Consider the following 19,184-nt stretch of genomic DNA (forward strand, 5'->3'; position numbering starts at 1 on the left):
GAACTACAGATGTGCACCACCATGCCTGGCTAACGGTATTTTAGTAGAGACTGGGTTTTGCCATGTTGGCCAGGCTGTTCTCAAACTCCTGAGCTCAGGCAAGCTGCCCACCCTGGCCTCCCAAACAGGCGTTAGCCACCACACCTGGCCCTAATTTGTATTTAAGCCTGGACAGTCTCATTGTTTTCGCAATCTCGGGAAACACTGCTCAGTCCTTTACTTTGACATACAATGATTCTTAAAAGTAGAAATTCCATGGTATTTTTCCATTTACCCCAGCAGTGAAGAAACAGATGATGTCATGTAAAGTAAAAGTATAAGCAGTAACATGTATAGCTGACACTTGAACTCAGGCCTGATTTTACACAATATTCTTTCAGTATTTGCCCATTCCCAAACTTAATTCCACAGAATTATAATTGGAGAAGATAATATTCTACATTAGTGAATAACTGAAATTGTAAAGACCTTTCCCAGTAGTTTAAGTATGAAACTTCAAATAGACAGAAGCTCAGTCTGGAAGACACATCATGAAGAGATGTTTTTAAGGCCACGAAGAAAAAAAGAGTTACGGAAGAAAATGAAAGAAGTTTACAAAAGTCATGACACTGCAAGTAATCTCAATTGAGAGAATTACATGTAGTTCCAGGAAAAGCCATAAATCAACTCATTCCTGTAGATGCAATAGAATCAGACCCAAAGATTGTCTGGTTATATAACTTGAAATTGTGTATCACACTGTGCCCAATTCTAGAAGCCATGTAAATGATTCATGTAAAAACAGTTAAACAGTTAATGTAAACTGGGCCATGTAAATTTATCTTATTTTTCTTTGTTTCCTCAAAAATTAACTTCCATCGAGTCAGATATGCAAAATATGTTCCTATTCCTTGATATATAGAATTAGAAAACAAACACAGAAAATGCAAATTTGAGTTATGGTCCTGAAAATCTACACATTTGGCTTTGAAAAGTATCTCTATATTTTTGAAGTGCTTTTGATAAGGCACATATGAAAATCTACAAAGAAAACATATGAAATTTACATTCTGAATGCCTATGACAGAAATAATTTTACCTAAATCTTTTTTCTTTTTCTGAGGATACTTCACTGCTGGCCACTTACACTACTGTCTCTCTCAATTCAATTACATTCCTCTTTTAAAATTTCCTCCATTTGTGGTTCAATATCTTTTACCAAAAAAGATGAATATTGAGACTTCAGTTCTCATTCATGTTTTAAGGGGTCTATAAAAATGTGTAGAATTATAATACTACACTAAACTAATATGGGTTCAAAAGCATAATTTGCATTAAATAGTCTGTAATTTAGATACCTGAATAACAGGTTAATAAACATAAGTACCCTCTTATTTAAACATTGCCTTATAAAGAAACAGATTTCTTGATTTAGGACTTTGCCCTTCATGTTGCTCTACAGACATGCTTATGTGGTTAATATTTGTCAAGATATACAAAAATATTAAGTAGCTTCAGCAAGTCTAATAAGTACGAACTCTATGTGGTAATAGTAGTAGTAGCTATCTTCTTGTTATAGCCTACCATTTATTAAGCATTTCATTTCTATTAACTCATGTCAGCCTAATAATCTTTTGAAGTAGGTTCAATACCATGTCCATCTTACGAAGGAGGAAACGAGGGAAAGTAAGATTTCTTTCTTTAGTTTTAACCATTATATTATGAACTCTTAATAGTTGTGAAATTTACACATATATATGAAATACCAAACAGATCAAAATATTTAATACTGCTTATTCTATGAGTTTGCTAAGTATGATAGTCTATAACCTCATTTGTCTACATTGCAACATGAAATGTGACAGTATTTATCCTAGAATTTTAAACAACTGCCGGCATAATTATTGATCAAAACAAACTAAAGATATAATCATATTTTTATGAAACCCTAAAAATGCCAAGTTCTGATCTTGTGTTAGTATTTTATTGTTTCAAGGGTACTGAAGAGTACACGTAAAAATTCAGACATAAAATGGGATACTATAACACTCACAAATATCCTCAATGGCACAGTCTATCCGTCTCTGAGCTTGGATAATTATACATGTATTGTTTTAAGGTTGACACTTTTTAGGTACCTTGAAGAGAGGATAAAATACTTTGCAGTTCTAAGGCCAGAATATTGGTCAGCATTAAATTTGACCTTGTAAAAAGAAGAATACGCCAGATCAAGTTTATGATCCTCTGTGAAAAAGAGACAGTCTTTAAGAAAAAAATGGATAGATTTTCATTTACTTGCACCTAAGTCAGACTTTTATTTTTATCCTATAACCCAGCTGGGTATTAAGTCCATAAGTTTATGGATCGTTTTCCAAGGAATCTCTGTAGAAGTTGTATAGAGGTGCCCCTAGAGGCTGCTTAGGGAACTGGGGGTATAGAGACAGAGACGATGGGCCTCTGGCTACTCCCGCCTGGTTTCAAGTACAGCAGCTCTGATTTTATTTACTTTAACTTTTTGGCCATAAAGTGTACTTAAAGAAATAATATATCTACCTTAAAAGTCAGAAAACACTCTTTCAAACCATTTACTTAGAGACACGTTCTCAGTTGCATGGAGCATCAGATTCTAAAAGCTCTCAACACTAGTGCTCTTAACTGGGGAGGAAGGGCCAACATAATTTAATGTTTTTATTAGTAATTTAGATTAAAAACCTAAGACTCTGCATTTCACGTTTCTAACGGATGCTAACTTGGTATATTCAACAACCAAACTGGAAAACAATCTGATAAATTATATAAAGAATCATATAAGTTTAATAGGATTAGGACTTAAGAACAAGAACACAACAAATCAAAATAAAGAATGTATACATAGGCACCAACAAGATAAAAAAATAAAAGAAAAAGGACGTCAACCTCTATCCAGTAAACACAGTGTTTAAATGGAAAAAAATATAGTCTACTGATAGTTGGCTGTATCAGTAGAAATAAGAACAAGTGTACTTTATTTGACATTGGACAGGCACTAATTAGAATGTATTTTTGATAGTCTCATTTGGGACATTTGTTGAAAATTAAATAAGGACTAGTGAAGAACACACAATACTAAATTATTCCTATGAGAAAAAGTTAACAGAAATGGAAGTATTTATCTTCAAAAAGAGATGACTAGGGGGGAAAATTAATGCCCTCAAAGGCTATTAATAATTACCATAAATTGTTCTCCTGCCCTACAGAGGACCACTGTATATGAACAATATGTAAAAATAATGGCAAGATAATTTGATGTGCTGTAAGTAAGCTATCTTGATAATGAAGAAATTTAAAAATACTGGAATGTCTAACTGGGAGAAGCTAGAAGATTTTTTTTTCAGCCCTAGATAGTTTTAGTAAGAAAAAAATGAATTCTCTACCCTGGTTCCCCTGTGCTATTTCACTGGTTTATATTTTCAAATATCCACTCAGGGATAGTGAAAATTGGGAGGTTTCACTCTGCCAAGACTCTATCCTGAAGTTCATGTGTCTTCTTTACACTTTTAATATTTCTTTTCTGGATTCACCTACCTCCCAGCTTTGGGTTATTACTAGTTCACTAATTCACAAAAATAAGGCATCAAAATTTTGCAGTAAGAAAATTGGTAAAGGTTCTTGCTGCTCAGACATAGTCACTGGTACAAGGCCAGATTTTCTAATCACTCAAAAATACTTACAGGCTGCTCACGAGTATTCATCCTGAGGTTTCTCTTTGATATGGATAATTGGTTTGCTTTCAGATTTTCACAAGCGTCAAAGTACTAGACTCTCCGTCTTGACACCTTTAGACTTTCTCTTACAAGCTCTTCCACAGCATCCTTCTGCTTGGCCAGGCTCCCTAATGTTTGTTGGCCCGTTTCTTTGCAAGATCCACAAATGACTTACAGACTGCTCAGAATAGTCTGTGATATGCATGCCTATCAGATACTAACACTATTGATGCTCCACTCATATATTCTCAGCATTTCCATTTCCATCTTACAGTCTAAGAGTTAAGTCCAGAGGCTTAAAAATTGATTTCTACTCTACTCATACATAAAAATTAGATTCACCAAAACTACTGAACCTTCCAACAGCAAGCACGTGCTACCCTGCCTGAAAAATACTTTCTTGGGCTGTAAAATCTTGCCTGGCCCTGAGCATGAGGCTCAGGTGACACCTCTGAGGATAGCTTTTCACCCAGGATGAACAGGTGGTTCCATTTCCAGTTTGTTCATGTCAGGTAAGATAATTCTGAACTGCTGAGGTGCATTCTGCAGTAGCACCCAGAGTTTATCAGGAGGATCAAGCCCCGGTTGCCTGCAGTGACTCATAATTACACCTTCTTGGTTTTATTCCCCTCTTTGCTTCACTTTGTCTGCCTCATTTTCTCCTAAGTAGACTACTGATAACACCAATCCTTACTTCAGAGTCTGTCTTCAGGTGAACCCACTTAAGATAAGGTATCTTCCTGTCTTTACATATGCATTTTCCAAAGAATATGCATTCTTTGTGATATTTAAAAGAGCACTTTACATTAATAATTGAGGGAAAACAACTGTGCTTTCTGTATACACAGCGTGCTGCAACCAATAGGGCTCTCATACCTGGGAAAGTGGAATAGACAACTCCCAGACTGGGACCATTGAAGTGTTTGTTGTTCCTGGCAACTCCAAGTGAGATTTCTTGCAGAACACTCTGTGATTTTATGATCTGGGATAAGAGGGTTTGCCCACAAAATACCTTGTTTTAACACATTTTCCTATCAATTCCACCAGTGATAAGAAAGATTCTTTTCTTTTTGTTTAAGAAAAAAAAAAAGCAAATTATGTATTTTTCTTCGTCTTCTGATCATGCTGAGAGATACCTTCAACAAATCCTGCACCTAACAAATTATTTCTTTTCTGTACACGCAGCAGTAAAATGTACTCATTTGCGTAAGTTATAACCAAATATATAAGTATTACACCAAAGTGTTGTTTGTGACAGTAGATCTGACTTTGGGGATAAATACAAACTTGTAAAGTTTTAATAGATTTCAGCACTGACATTACAGCATAGAAATAAAGCATTTCTTGCAATCATTCCAGGCATTCCAGATAGTGAAGAGTATTGCCATAATTCACAAGAAAGAAAAGCAAACTTACCCGAATCATCATGACTGAACATCTGATATCATGAATAGTATCATAGATTTTCTTTGAGATGTCCACAAATTGATTATCATCCAACACATTCAATGAGTTCTTGCTTAAGGCTTCCAAGGCAACATTCACTTGTGTTACAAATTCAGGAATTACTGTTAAAATAAAAAGTAAGGAGAAGATTGTCCTCTTTGTATTTTTGGATTTCTACAGTAGTTTCTAGGAAATATAGAATTTCATTTTTAACAAATATTTGATTAATGGATCTTTAATTATATTTTTAAAATATAGAGATACACAAATTTTAGAAGGATCATTCTGGATCGCTGAAAAGTAAAAGGACTCAAAGGCAATGAAAGGCGTTAATAGTATGGGACACAGAGAAATCAAGACTCTAACAAAGATTCGTTCTGTTAATGTGTAACAAAAGAGATATGAATTCAGACTCCCAAAATGCAGAATCTACACTCAAACAGATCTACTATGTCATATTGAGAAAGCCTCTGCCCAATATGAAGATGTCAGAGAAAAAGATTGATTTTTAACAGAAACAATTCTAAAGCTGGAAGACAGAAATATTTTAACTGGTATAAAAATACCAATCAACATTATTTTTCTACATTTAAGCCTTTATCTGTATGTATGGCATACCATCTGCTGCAATCCTACCTGTCGTGTTATCGATATGAGGAAATGTTGGTGATATAGATGGGAACTCATTTTATCTGGTCTCTTCTTTCCTCCAGCTGCTAAAATGTATCACCTATATCCTACTTCTGAGCTACCATACCTGTGGAATTATCCACTGTGCTCTTCTCTGTCCATTCTCTAGGCACACTGTCCAATAAAAGGTGGCTACTAGCTGCATGTGGCTACTAAAAAATTAAATTCATTAGCCTTAAATTTTAATTCAATTCCTTAGCCATATTCATCCCATTTCAAATGCTTCACACATACATGTGAGTAGTGATTATCATTTTGAATGTAACAACCTAACCTGAGTTAGCCTAAAAGACGCCATCTTAGCTGCAAACCTGACAAAGCTCTCTTAAGGCTCTCCCTCCCTGCCGCAGCCCCTCAGGTGCATTACTGGGTCACACTGCCGCAGCCCCTCAGGTGCATTACTGGGTCACACTGCACTCAAAGCTTTGAACCATTAAGAGTGGTTCACAGGGTTCCCAGCACCTGTAACCACTGTAACCGAATCCTGCTGGGCAAGTCTATCTGCTATTGGGAATACCTTCCTTGGTGATTGATTGTATGGAAAGTTCCCCCTGCTACTCCCCTTAGTGATTGTATGGAAACACCCTTAGCAACCAACAACCCTGAGAATCTCCTGCCCCTGGTTACCAGCCTCCTCCTACTAACTTGCTTGTTCTGCTTCTGTAAAATTCCACTTCAGCTAGGCTGCCCACTCCCCTACCTAAATCAAGGTATAAAGGGGAATCAAGCCCCTTCCTTGGGGCCGAGATATTTCGAGCCTTAGCTTAACTCTCAGACTCCGGCTAAATAAAGGACTCATAATTTGAACTCTGAGCATAGCATTTCCTTCTAACTCATTCAGTTATTACATGAAGAGTGGAGATATGGCTATTACGACAGTAATCTTTGGGATAACAGAAACTTCAGTTGGGTAATACTACTTTACAGTGAGAATCCCTCAAATCACTTTCTACCTTTCAGTGGATGGGATAACAAAGCAAGAAGGAGACCAAACTGATACCCTTTGCATAGGAAAAACAATCTCAAACCATAATTATCATTTATATGCATATGACTCTTAAAGCATATCTCAAATCTAGACTTTTTCCTTAATTTCAGAATTGCATATCCAGTTGACAATGGCAAAATTCTACCTGAATCTTTCATAACACCTCCAACACATTCTATCTAAATATAAACACATTTTTTAAACCCAGGAAACCTAATTTTCCATTACTATATTCTATGTTGATGGTCAGTCACCCACGAAAAAAATCCAGTTGTTTTCTTTGACCTCCTCTACTTCTTTATTCCTTACATCCAAATACCCACTAAATGCCATCTACTCTACAATGTAAATATATTCCAAATCCATTGACAATTTTTAGCCCCACTGTCTCTAGTCATCACCATCTACTATTTCAGTCCACAGCATAGTTCTTCCCATGCCTAAATTCTGCTTACCCTCAGATTCATTTTAAGTCTACTCTTATGAATGGAACCTGCTCTTACCATTAAGTATAATAGTATCCCCCAAATGATGGACACTCAATAAGTTGTTTTATGAACACATCATGTATTTATAAGTTTTCAATTGTTCGTTGTAACTTTTCTTGTTTATATCCTAAGTGGCTAGCTTGGCATGTAGTAAATAAATGACTGAATTAATTGAGTGATCAGATTGATTGATTACTACATAAAAGTCCAACAAAGAGTAGGTACAATAAAACATGTCCAGCTTACATTTAAATGTGATTTAGGTTTTGTTAACAATTGAAAAGTTCCAAAAATATATTTATGCAGGCCTATAGGAACATTCAAATCTGTTTAATGAGTTAATCATTACTTTTTGTAGCATTAAAGAGGAGGAAACTTCTAAGAAAATGTATCCAGCTATTTCATGTTTCCTTCAGGTTCTAGAGTAGACAGCAAACCATCCATCAAAACTACTACTCTAAAGAACAGGACAAAATGGCATCTAGCCTCCATGATATTCTTATTCACTCTAAAGACATAATTAAGTAAAAACAGATGTGTTCTCAAAACTGTAAGGACCTGCAGGCTACAAAACTTTATTCATAATAATTCCCACTAAAACATGTTTTTTTCTTATATATCAAACAAGTGTGTAATAGACTTATAATTTAATTCTCTCCATTAATACTTTCAATCTGTTATTATTGTTACTGTTACCACCATCTCCCTACGTAGATTTTGGCAAAAAAATAAATAAATAAATAAATAAATAAAAAGAAGGCTGGGTGCGGTGGCTCAAGCAAGCCTGTAATCCCAGCACTTTGGGAGGCCGAGGTGGGTGGATCACAAGGTCGAGAGATCGAGACCAACCTGGTCAAAATGGTGAAACCCCATCTCTACTAAAAATACAAAACATTAGCTGGGCGTGGTGGCGTGTGCCTGTAATCCCAGCTACTTAGGAGGCTGAGGCAGGAGAATTGCCTGAGCCCAGGAGGCGGAGGTTGCAGTGAGCCGAGATCGCGCCACTGCACTCCAGCCTGGGTAACAAGAGCGAAACTCCTCAAAAAAAAAAAAAAAAAAAGAAAAATTAAAGTCATGTAAAAGTCTGTTTTTCACTGCTCTGTGAAATAACGTGAGAAAGATTTAGGGTATCTTAAGAAAAATACAACACAGCCTTTTCATTAGTGTAAAATGATTTCATTTTAACTCCTCTAAGGGCCTTTTACTAATGAATTAATATTAGCTCCAATTAAAATAAAATCTTTCAGAAGCAAATGTTTAATTTCTGAAATACAGATGGAAACTGCTACTTTCTCACTCTAACAGCATAAATGAACTATTCAAAGCTGGTATGCAATTCATTTCTCATTTCATTAGCTTAAACATCAGCTGTGGGTGTACTTTACTTACACTATGGACATATGGTTGCTTGGATCAAAGTAGGAGTACATTTTTTTAATGTTTAAAAGAAAATACAAAATGAGTATAATTAAGTAGCCAGTTTATGGTAATTTAGAAAGAATAACAAATTGACAAAGCTGTCTTTACTCCATAATCTACCTTGGTTTTCAGAAAATGATGTTGAGACATTAATATACAATCATGCTATACAATCATTGGTCAAAGAGAAGGATACCTTAAACAAATTCATTCTAATCGATTGAAATGCCAGGTAGGATAAGTGGTTCTGAACTTTGGAGTGTAGATTTATCAAAAAAAGGTGGCCTTTTGGTCCATACCCTGTTGACTTTCAAGTATCTTGTCTATATTACACAGCCAAATTCTGAACCAGGTCTGAACTCTTTAGCAGTCTATACTTTCTCTGTCTACTTTATTCAGAATATACAGAATAATAGCTACCATACTTACTCATCTTGGCACTGTGCTAAGCATTTAAATGCGTGTTTCATATATTCCTCACAGAAGCTCTATAAGGCAGGAACTATTACTATCCTGATTTACCGATGAGGAAACTGAGGTCACACAGTTAATAAGCGATGGGCCAGTAATTGAGAATACAGAGCCTGCTCTCTGAACCCTAAATCTGCACTGCTTTCTTTTGCTAAGTAAAGACCTTGGGGTTTCTGAAGTGCTGTGCTCCTGGGGGAATTCATGACAATTTTCTGACAATGCAGTTAACAGACCTACAGAGCCAAATTCTCCTAGGCCTTAACCCTCTCTCTGGTAGTAACCCAGGAATATTTAATCTCTTCTTAATCCTTGCTAAATTTACTATCTATATTTGAAAGTAGGTAAGGATACATTATTATTGAATTAAATAGGTCAGAAAAAAATTCAAAAAATATCAAATTGTTTCCTACCATTAATAAAACCCAGATTAAAATATTTCTAATTAGACTATTATCCTTAAAAATTACTGGTGGTAAAGAAATTTGCCTTTGAAAGTTCACGTAATGCTAAGTCATCATTTCTTTAGGTTATGTTAAATAACTAGGAGAGAATTGATAATAGCGGAACGTAGCCTTAAGCATATAAATGACTTCTACAAATATCACTTTATACTCTTCATTTTTTCCATTTATTCAGTAAATGCTAATTCTCAGGGTTCATGTGTGTTTAATATTTATGGAGCCAACATTATGTATCAGGAATATGTTTCATACCTCATAGATCATATACCATAGAAAGCAATGACTAGTGACGATTTCATCATTTTTCAAATGATATGCCCCAAAGTACTGACCTGCTCTGATCCTTTAGCACACATCACATGGTTAACAAGAGCAGTACTTCTGACCTCTCTGTTAAACTCTATCTTTCAAGCACATCTGGAATATCTCCAAAAAGTAAAAAATAAAATAGCAGAGAGAAGGACTGAGATATAGCTTCATGAAACTGGTATGTTTCCCCCTCTGGCAGAGTCGTGTTTCTACGTATGAAACTCTAATCACTTAATTAGCCTGAGTGTCCACCTTTGAGACTCTCCGGTGACTTAGAAACTTTTTTTTCCCTGAAGCTTAAATTTTAAAAATCTTCATATGTCTATGTAGTAGGTTAATATTAATAAGTAATTTTCTGATTTAAGTATATTAGAAGTATATCCAATGACTTTTAATATAATAAAGATTAAGCACTTTCATGCTTTTCCTCACATCATTTTCTCATTTATTTACATCAGAGTAATCACTTACATAAATGTGACTACTTAAATATTCAAAGTTGGACCGGAAACAAATAATGTTCTATGTTGACCTTTGTTCTTTTATGCACTACTTTATGTTAATAGAGTTAATAAATTTTATTTTAATTGCTTATTTTTTTGTATTTCTCAGTAAGAATCCTCAAATATTTCAATTATCAATACCATTTTCATTTATGTTATGTTAATTAACTGGGAGAGAATTAATAATAGAAAGTAGCAGTAAGCATATAAATGACTTCTACAACTACCACTTTCTACTCTTCATTTTATACTATCAAACTTCTCAAAATCCGCCAATTTAAACTTTTATTGGGTGTAATACCCAGCCCTCATCATGTACTCCCATGATCCCACACTCCTGCATTCAAATCTCTGAGAACTCCTTTCCCATGTTGTAATAGATCTATGTGCCTAGCAGAAGATAACAGAAGTGATCGTATGTTACTTCTTACTTCCCAGTTGGCTTTAAAAAGACACTGCAGACAGTAGATTCCATCTTGCACATGCAAACTTGTGCACACACTCTCTCCTCTCTCTGTCTCTCTCACCCTCTCTCTGTCTCTCTGTCTCCTTCTCCCCTACTGCTTGCTCTGGGTACTTTAGCTGTTGTGTTGTAAAGAACCCTGTACAATCATGCCATACAATCATTTATCAAAGAGAGGGATATCTTAAACAAATATATTCGAATCAATTGAAATGCCAGGTAGGATAAGCTGTTCTGAACTTTGTAGTATAGATGTATCAAACAAAGGTGGCCTACGTAATAGGGAACTGAAGCTGCTGGCCAACAACTAGCTAGAATATGAGGCCTTGGGCCACATGAATGAGGCTGAAGTGGAGTCTCTAGCTCCTTTCTAGCCATCAGCCTGGAACGACATTTTGACTGCAAGGTCATGAAAGATTCTGAACCAGAACCACCCAGCTAGGCCATTCTTGGTTCCCTGACTTCCAGAAAATATGAAAGACCATAAATGTTTGCTTCTTTAAGCTACTAAGTTTTGGGGGTATCTTGTTGCACAATGGATAATTACTATGCTAAGAGACCAATAACTAATAGAAATAGAGTTTCCTGCAACTGTTTTGGTTCATGCAAATAGAATCACACCGCATATACTTTTTTGTATCCAGTTTCACTTGACATTAAATTTATGTTGATGTAAGTTGTGTGTAGAATTATTACTCATTTTCATTACTGTATAGTATGTCATTAGACTATAATGTATTTCTCCAGTCTATGAGTGATGGACATTTGCATAATTTTCAGTTTGGGACTGTAATATATAGTGGTGCTATGAATATCCTAGTTGAAGTTTTTTTGTTAATATATGTACACATTTGTAAGGAATATACCTATCAACAGACTTGCTGGGCCATAGTGTATACATATATGTCACATTAGTAAACATCGACAATATCTGAATTGTTTGGAAAAAAATTTATCACTATCAACAATGCCTAAATATCCTAGTTTCTCTGTATCTTCCCTAATATTTGGCATATTCCATCTTTCACTTTTTAGCTTTCTGGAGAGTATATTCTCTTCTTCCCTTTTAATATCTCTGCCAGGGATCTGGGGTCTGCTTGTTAAGACTAGGGTTTACTTGGATTTTTGAAAATCTACTCTTGCATCTTGAGGTTCGAATGCTATCTTCCTCTTTTAGAATTCCTCACCATCTTATCTATTGCCCAAGATAATTTCTTAATTTCTTTAGTTTTTACCATCCAGAAATACATACAAGAGGAAAAAAGTTAAAGAAAAAGAGAAGCAAAAGGGCTCCATGGTCTGTAACGTTAGCAAAATGCAGCTCAGTATGCAGTAGTATTCTGAACTACAGGAATAGGGAAAGGAGTCTAGAGTAAAAAGGTGCAGAGGTTTATAGGGTGGGATAGCATCTAGTAGGAGAAATGTATCTTTCTTTGACTAGTGGTGTTGACTGAAGGTGCTTCTTCACATATTGCTGGGGATACCTTGGTTAAAAATAAATAAGAGTTGATCCTACCTCTACAAACTTCAGCTCTCTTTGCCCAGTTGTCTATGATGACATGTTAAGACTAAAACTGTTTTTCCAACCTTGTCTACCTGGTATCTTTCTATCCATTCTTCAGACTCAGATTGTTTATTTACTTTTATAATTTTATTTTTTATTGATACACAGTAGATGTACATATTTGGGGGGGGTATGTATAACTTAGTACCTTCCTATAATTTGAAAACAGATTCAGTTTAAATATCTGTTTCTCTGTGAAGATTCCCTTGATCAGCACCCCTACACTTGCCTAATACACCTCCAGGTGTATTAAGAAATCTTGTCTCTTGTACATACTAATGCCTGAAACATACATTTATTAAAGTGCCTGTGTCTTAGCCAGGCACGGTTGGCATGTGCCTGTAGTCCCTACTACTCAGAAGGCTGAAGGTAGAGGATCACTTCAGCCAAGGAGTGCAAGGCCTCTGAGCTATGATCACACTCCTGCAGTCCAGCCTGGGTAATAGAATGAGAGCTCCCTATCCCCCTCCACCATTTTTTAAAAGTTTCTATGTTTCTAACTTTACTGTGTGTGTTTTCTTGTATTCAGCCACTTCTAAAATCCTGACAGAAAGCTCTAAAAGCATAAACTCTGTCAGATTGCTTTGTATCCTCAGGAAAGTGGTAGGTAGAAGAGTAAGAATTCAAAATTAGGCACTCAGACTCAGAGCCTGTGCCCATAACCACTGTGTTCTACCACTTAGATGTAAGAATAACCACCTAAGACATACCCAAAAAACACTGCAGGACATTTAGGATCAAGAGAACAGCTACATCTTTAAGAGAGAAAAGATTATCAGTAAAATATTAAAATCAGATTGGCATTAGACTTTTCATGAGAAATGCTAGATACCAAAGGGGGAAAAAAAAGAGAAAATAATGTCTTCAAATACTAAGAAAAATTTATTTTAAACTTGGAATTCAATATCCAGCCAATCTATCTTTTAAGTGAATGAGGGATGACATTATTTCAGACATTCAAGAATGTTTAATTTCTATGAACTGTTAGGAAAACATTTGGTGGGAGCTATACTTTTAAAACAAGAGGTGAATCCAAAAGATCAAAACATGGGGCTGAGGAAACAGTCGAGTTGGAAAAGCAGTGTAAGGAATACCCAGAGAGTATTGAGGCAATAAGTAAACATGGAACATTTTTGAGAGCCAGGGTTCTCACTCTGTTAACAGGGAGGTACTGCTATGGAATGGGGTAAGACAAAGATGAACCACATGGGACTGGACTGAACTGAAGATGTCGGCATGAACTCATAATGTTATATGCAGATATAAATATAAATTTTATACAAAGATATGTATTATTTTTGTGCAAGAACGAAGGAGAAATAAGGAAGCACATTTTAATTTGCTTATCTTCACACACGTTTTAAAAAAGACTCACATTAAGAATGAACAAAGGAATAAGAAAACTTGTTATGTACAAGGAAACTTAAGAGTAAGGTAGAAGGGATATGAGAAGATAGATTTGTCCGAGAGTAGTTTTTGTACATTTTTGACTTCTGTAAACTTTTTAAGATTATACAATTAAAAAATAAAACCAACCAACAAGAGTAGAGAGCTGGGGAGAGGAAACCTAAAACCAAATGCAAACAGCAATAAATGAATGAATGAATATGTTTAAAATTTTCAAGGTATACACCACTGAGTTGCTTACACTTTGCTATTTTCTGAAGCTGTGTCGTTTAATATAGTGGCCACCAGATATACGCTGCTATTTAACCTTCTATTAAAATAATACAAATGAATACAATTAAACATTTATTTCCATAGTCACTCTAGCCCATCACACATGGCTACTGTATTAGATAGTGTAAATATAACTCAGCTCAATCATCACAAAAAGTTCTACTGGCCAGCACTATGTCTAATATTTGTAAATCAATTACTTGTGAAGCTCCTGTCCTCTGCAGGGCACTGGTTTACATGTTGGATGAGTGATATTAGTATTTTCTTTGGTTACATGTATATATCACTACTATGAGTTAAAAACCCCTGAAGAAACTCTCTCTGGCACCTTGAAATGCCCTGGGCTATTGCAAAATTGTATTTCAAATTCTGTCTAACGAACAATTCTTACCTTTTTGGTCAACATGTATCTGTCTTCCTACTAAAAAGAAAAACATATTTTTCTTTGTGCTTTGAGAAATTATAGATTATCTCTTTGTTATAGTGTGGTAATCTCAAGTTTATGGGATTCTACATCCGGTGAAATTATACTAATTGCAACATATGTTAAGAATGTCTTGAATTTCAGTTCCAATTTGTTACTTTCATTATTAAAAAAACTGTCCGTTAATTTTAAGAAGTTGTAATATTACAGTGAAAGATTATGGATTCAGTCTCATTGACAGTTGTGATTTTATTTTTCCTATATTAGCTGTATTTCCCATGGAAGCATAAAAGCTTCCTATATGCAAAGGATATTAGGTTAAAATTTTTTTTTCCAATTTATTTTTTTAATTAATTATTTTAATTGTACTTTAGGTTCTGAGGTACATGTGCAGATTATGCAGGATTGTTGCATAGGTACACACCTGGCAAGGCGGTTTGCTGCCTCCATCCCCCTGCCACCTACATCTGGCATTTCTCTCAATGTTATCCCTCCCCAACCTCCCCACCCCTTGCTGTCTCTCCCTTAGCCCTCTCCCCAGCTGACCCCAGTGTGTGATGCGCCCCTCCCTGTGTCCATGTGTTTCCACTATTCATGAGAACAATGGGAACAATGTGAGAACATGCAATGTTTGGTTTTCTATTCTTAGGCCAGTTTGTAGAGAATGATGGTTTCCAGATTCATCCACGTCCCCACAAAGGACACAAATTCATTATTTTTTATGGCTGCATAGTATTCCATGGTGTATATGTGCCACACTTTGTCTAGTCTATCATTGATGGGCATTTGGGTTGGTTCCAGGTCTTTGCTATTGTAAACAGTGCCACAATGAATGTACATGTACATGTGTCTTTAGAATTGAAAAATTTATGATTATTTGGGTATAGACCCAGTAACGAGATTGCTGGGTCAAATAGAATTTCTACTGCTAGATCCTTGAGGAATTGCCACACTGTCTTCCCCAATGGTTGAAATAGTTTACACTCCCACTAACAGCGTAAAAGTGTTCCTATTTCTCCACATCCTCTCCAGTATCTGTTGTCTCCTGTTTTTTTAATGATTGCCATTCTGACGGGCATAAGATGGTATTTCAATGTGGTTTTGATTTGCATTTCTCTAATGATCAGTGATGATGAGCATTTTTTAAATATGTTTCTTGGCCTCATAAATGTCTTCTTTTGCAAAGAGTCTGTTCATATCTCTTGCCCATTTTTGAATAGGTTTGTTTCTTTCTTGTAAATCTGCTTTATTTCTTTGTAGATTCTGGATATTAGCCCTTTGTCAGATGGGTAGATTGTGAAAATGTTTTCCCATTCCGTTGGTAGCTAGTTTACTCTAATGATTATTTCTTTTGGTGTGAAAAAACTCTTTACATTTGATTAGATCCCACTTGTCTATTTTGGCATTTGTTGCCATTGCTTTTGGTGTTTTAGTCATGAAGTCCTTGCTTATGCCTATGTCCTGAATGGTTTTGCCTCGGTTTTCTTCTAGGGTTCTTATGGTGTTAGGTCTTATGATTAAATCTTTAATCCATCCAGAGTTAATTTTAGTGTAAGGTGTCAGAAAGGGGTCGAGTTTCAGCTTTCTGCAGATGGCTAGCCAGTTTTCCCAACACCATTTATTAAACAGAGAATCCTTTCTCCATTGCTTGTTTGTGTCAGGTTTGTTGAAGATGAGATGGTTGTAGGTGGGGAGTGTTGCTCCTGAGGCCTATGTTCTGTTCCATTGGTCTATATCTCTCTTTTGGTACAAGTATCATGCTGTTTTGATTACAGCAGCCTTGTAGTATAGTTTGAAGTCAGGTAACATGATGCCTCCAGCTTTATTCTTTTCGCTTAGGATGATCTTGGCTATGCAGGCTCTCTTTTGGTTCCATATGAAGTTTAAAGTGTTTTTTCCCACTTTTTTTTTTTTTTTTTTTTAAAAAAAGAATAGGCCCGCCATTGTCTCTCTCGCCTGTAATGCCAGCACTTTGGGAGGCCGAGGTGTGCAGTTCACCTAAGGTCAAGAGTTCAAGGCCCGCCTGGTCAACACAGTGAAACACTGTCTCTATTAAAAATAGAAAAATTAGCTGGGCATGGTGGCTGGCACCCATAATTTCAGCTACTTGGGAGGCTGAGGCAGGAGAATTGCTTGAACCCAGGAGGCAGAGGTTGCAGTGAGCCATGACTGGACATTGCACTCCAGCCTGGGTGACAAGAGCAAGACTCAGTCTCAAAGAAAAAAAAAATTAAAGAATATATTTATTTTTCTTGTATCTGAAATTCATTTATTTTGAATTCTCCTACTATTATAGCCAATATCTGAACTTGAGGGATCCCAAATTAATATGGCTTAAACATATAAGTATCTTTAACTCATGCAACAGATATTTTTCTAAAAATTTGAATAGAAATTGATTGTAAACTTTTTGACTGTGAGAGTTTGGTGGACTGAATTATTACTTTTAATAGTATTTGTTGAATGAATGAAGAAACTCCTGTTTTAAATGAAGTAGGGGAGCTTACTATTTAAGGCAGCTGAAGTAACCTCTATCATAAATATTTACCTCCTAATTTCTTTTTTTTTTTAAAGCTGAATTTCTAAATGTTGGTTTACAGACATTATTTTAAACAAGGCTACAAAAGAAAATGAAGTTTTATAACTAGGCTAAACATGTTTAAAATAGTTACAGATACCCAAAAACTTTCTAAATCTATGCAAACTGATTATGAAAGGTCAGAAAAAAAGAAGTTATCTTCTGTAAAATGAAGAAGCTGGTCTATTTCTTCTGTTCCAGGATAGTTACTCTCTGATTCCATAAGTTTCTTCACAATCATACATGCATTGTATTTATTTTCTCTGGCTATATTTGGTTACAAAGAGAAATTTGTTTGAATAGAATAAAAATGGATGAATGGGAAGATGGGTAGATGGCTGGATGGCCAGGTAGGTAGATAAAAGGAAAGAAAGATAGTTGGAGGAAAAGATGGGTGGATGGATGCCTAGATAATATGAATGTGAATGTGAATTATAATATGAATGTGAATAAAGAGAAGTAGAGATTTATTTTTATAACTCTTCTATATCTCCACCCAAAAATGAATTAAAAGCAGCTTTAAAAATCAGAGTCAAGTGTGCAATAAGCTTTATAACAAGGCCAACAGGAGCCATGTAATCAAAGTTAGGGAGCAGAGGTATAATTACATTAAAAATCCTGGAGTTAAGGCACAGCAATTAAGTATAAAATTGATTGTTAGAGGTCCAGGCAGAAATGAAGCAACGGGTTATATAGTTCATATTATCTAATAAAAGGAACCTGAACACTTTGAAATTTTCAAATGAAAATGAAAATTTCTATTCTCATCAGGATATACTTGAAAAGACTTTTCCACCTCAATGTTGTATGCTAAGAGGAATGAATGTATCATGTATGTACTTATGTTATTGGTTATTAAATAAAAAATTAACAATAGTCTTTACAAATGATATTAAGAAAATGCAAAAGCATTCTTCATAAGACTATTTCTTTTTTACAGTATCAGATTATCTTCTGCAGAGAGTTAAAGTTCTAGAGTTTGATTTGCACCTCCCTGATTCAGCATATAGAAATAGCACTTGATTGCAATTCTAGAGAGAAAGTTAAGGCATAAATGAATGATTGAACTAAACAAGGCTTTTGACAGAATTGAGTCACAAATTATTTGAAATTGAGGTCAACAGAGAGTTACTGCATGAAGGATGATCATTCTGGGTTATTAGGCAAAAGAACTAAGAGATATGTCAAGGCTCTACATCAAACTTCCTGATTGGGAGTCACTTCCCTGATTGCATTTTATCATTTCATTTTATATGCATTGTGTTTTCTCTGAAGTTCTGCAATGCTGTAGTCCTGAGCAAATAGTAAATTTCTTCCTCAGTAAACTTTATTATAACACAGTGGTTTTCAAACTTTACCATGCATCAGAATGACCAGAAAGGCCCATTAAAACAGAAGTGGCTGGGCCCCACCCATGGAGTTCCTGGTTCAATATGTCTAAAGTGCTGCAGAAGAATCTGATTTTTAACAAGTTTTCAACTGATGTGAATACTACTAGTTAGGGATTATCTTTTCAGAATCACGTATAGCAGATATAATTGATTGACCCCCCCCCCATAATCATTACCAACATTGTTGCTAAAAGAACCATGAATTTGTTCAAGTGTCCAGTGACAAGTGAGAAGAGGGAAGGTGATACAGTTCTCCATCAGTTAGACTGGGTTAGTCTACTCTGAGATCTTCCCATGTTGTACTAAAGAAGGAATTTTATTGTAATAGTTATTATTATTTGTCACCCTATTTGATGTTCCACAAAGGGAAGAAACTTAGAAGATACATGTGCATAAATTATATATGTGTATGTGTCTATTAATATATATGTGTGTGTATGTGTACGCATGTGTGTATATATTTGGCATATGTATACACCAAATTATATGTTTCAACACATAAATTATATGTGTATGCATGTGTGTGTGTATCAAATTTGGTATATGAGCACACGTTTGTGTACATATATATGTAGTATATCTCATAT

The 19,184-nt window shown here is 35.4% G+C and overlaps 1 protein-coding gene across 6 annotated transcripts in view; it reads right to left on the reverse strand.

The window, feature by feature from the left end:
- Window positions 1–19,184, reverse strand: part of CTNNA3 (catenin alpha 3) — a 1,773,069-nt gene that overhangs the window by 378,090 nt on the left and 1,375,795 nt on the right. For all 6 annotated transcript variants that reach the window (XM_074382308.1, XM_003928685.4, XM_074382306.1 and 3 more), the window contains one exon: window positions 5,139–5,290. In XM_074382308.1, coding sequence (XP_074238409.1) covers window positions 5,139–5,290 — 152 coding nt within the window. The remainder of the gene's footprint in view (window positions 1–5,138; window positions 5,291–19,184) is intronic.

The sequence above is a fragment of the Saimiri boliviensis genome, chromosome 12 (assembly GCF_048565385.1).
Source record: "Saimiri boliviensis isolate mSaiBol1 chromosome 12, mSaiBol1.pri, whole genome shotgun sequence".
NCBI classification, from domain to species: domain Eukaryota; kingdom Metazoa; phylum Chordata; class Mammalia; order Primates; family Cebidae; genus Saimiri; species Saimiri boliviensis.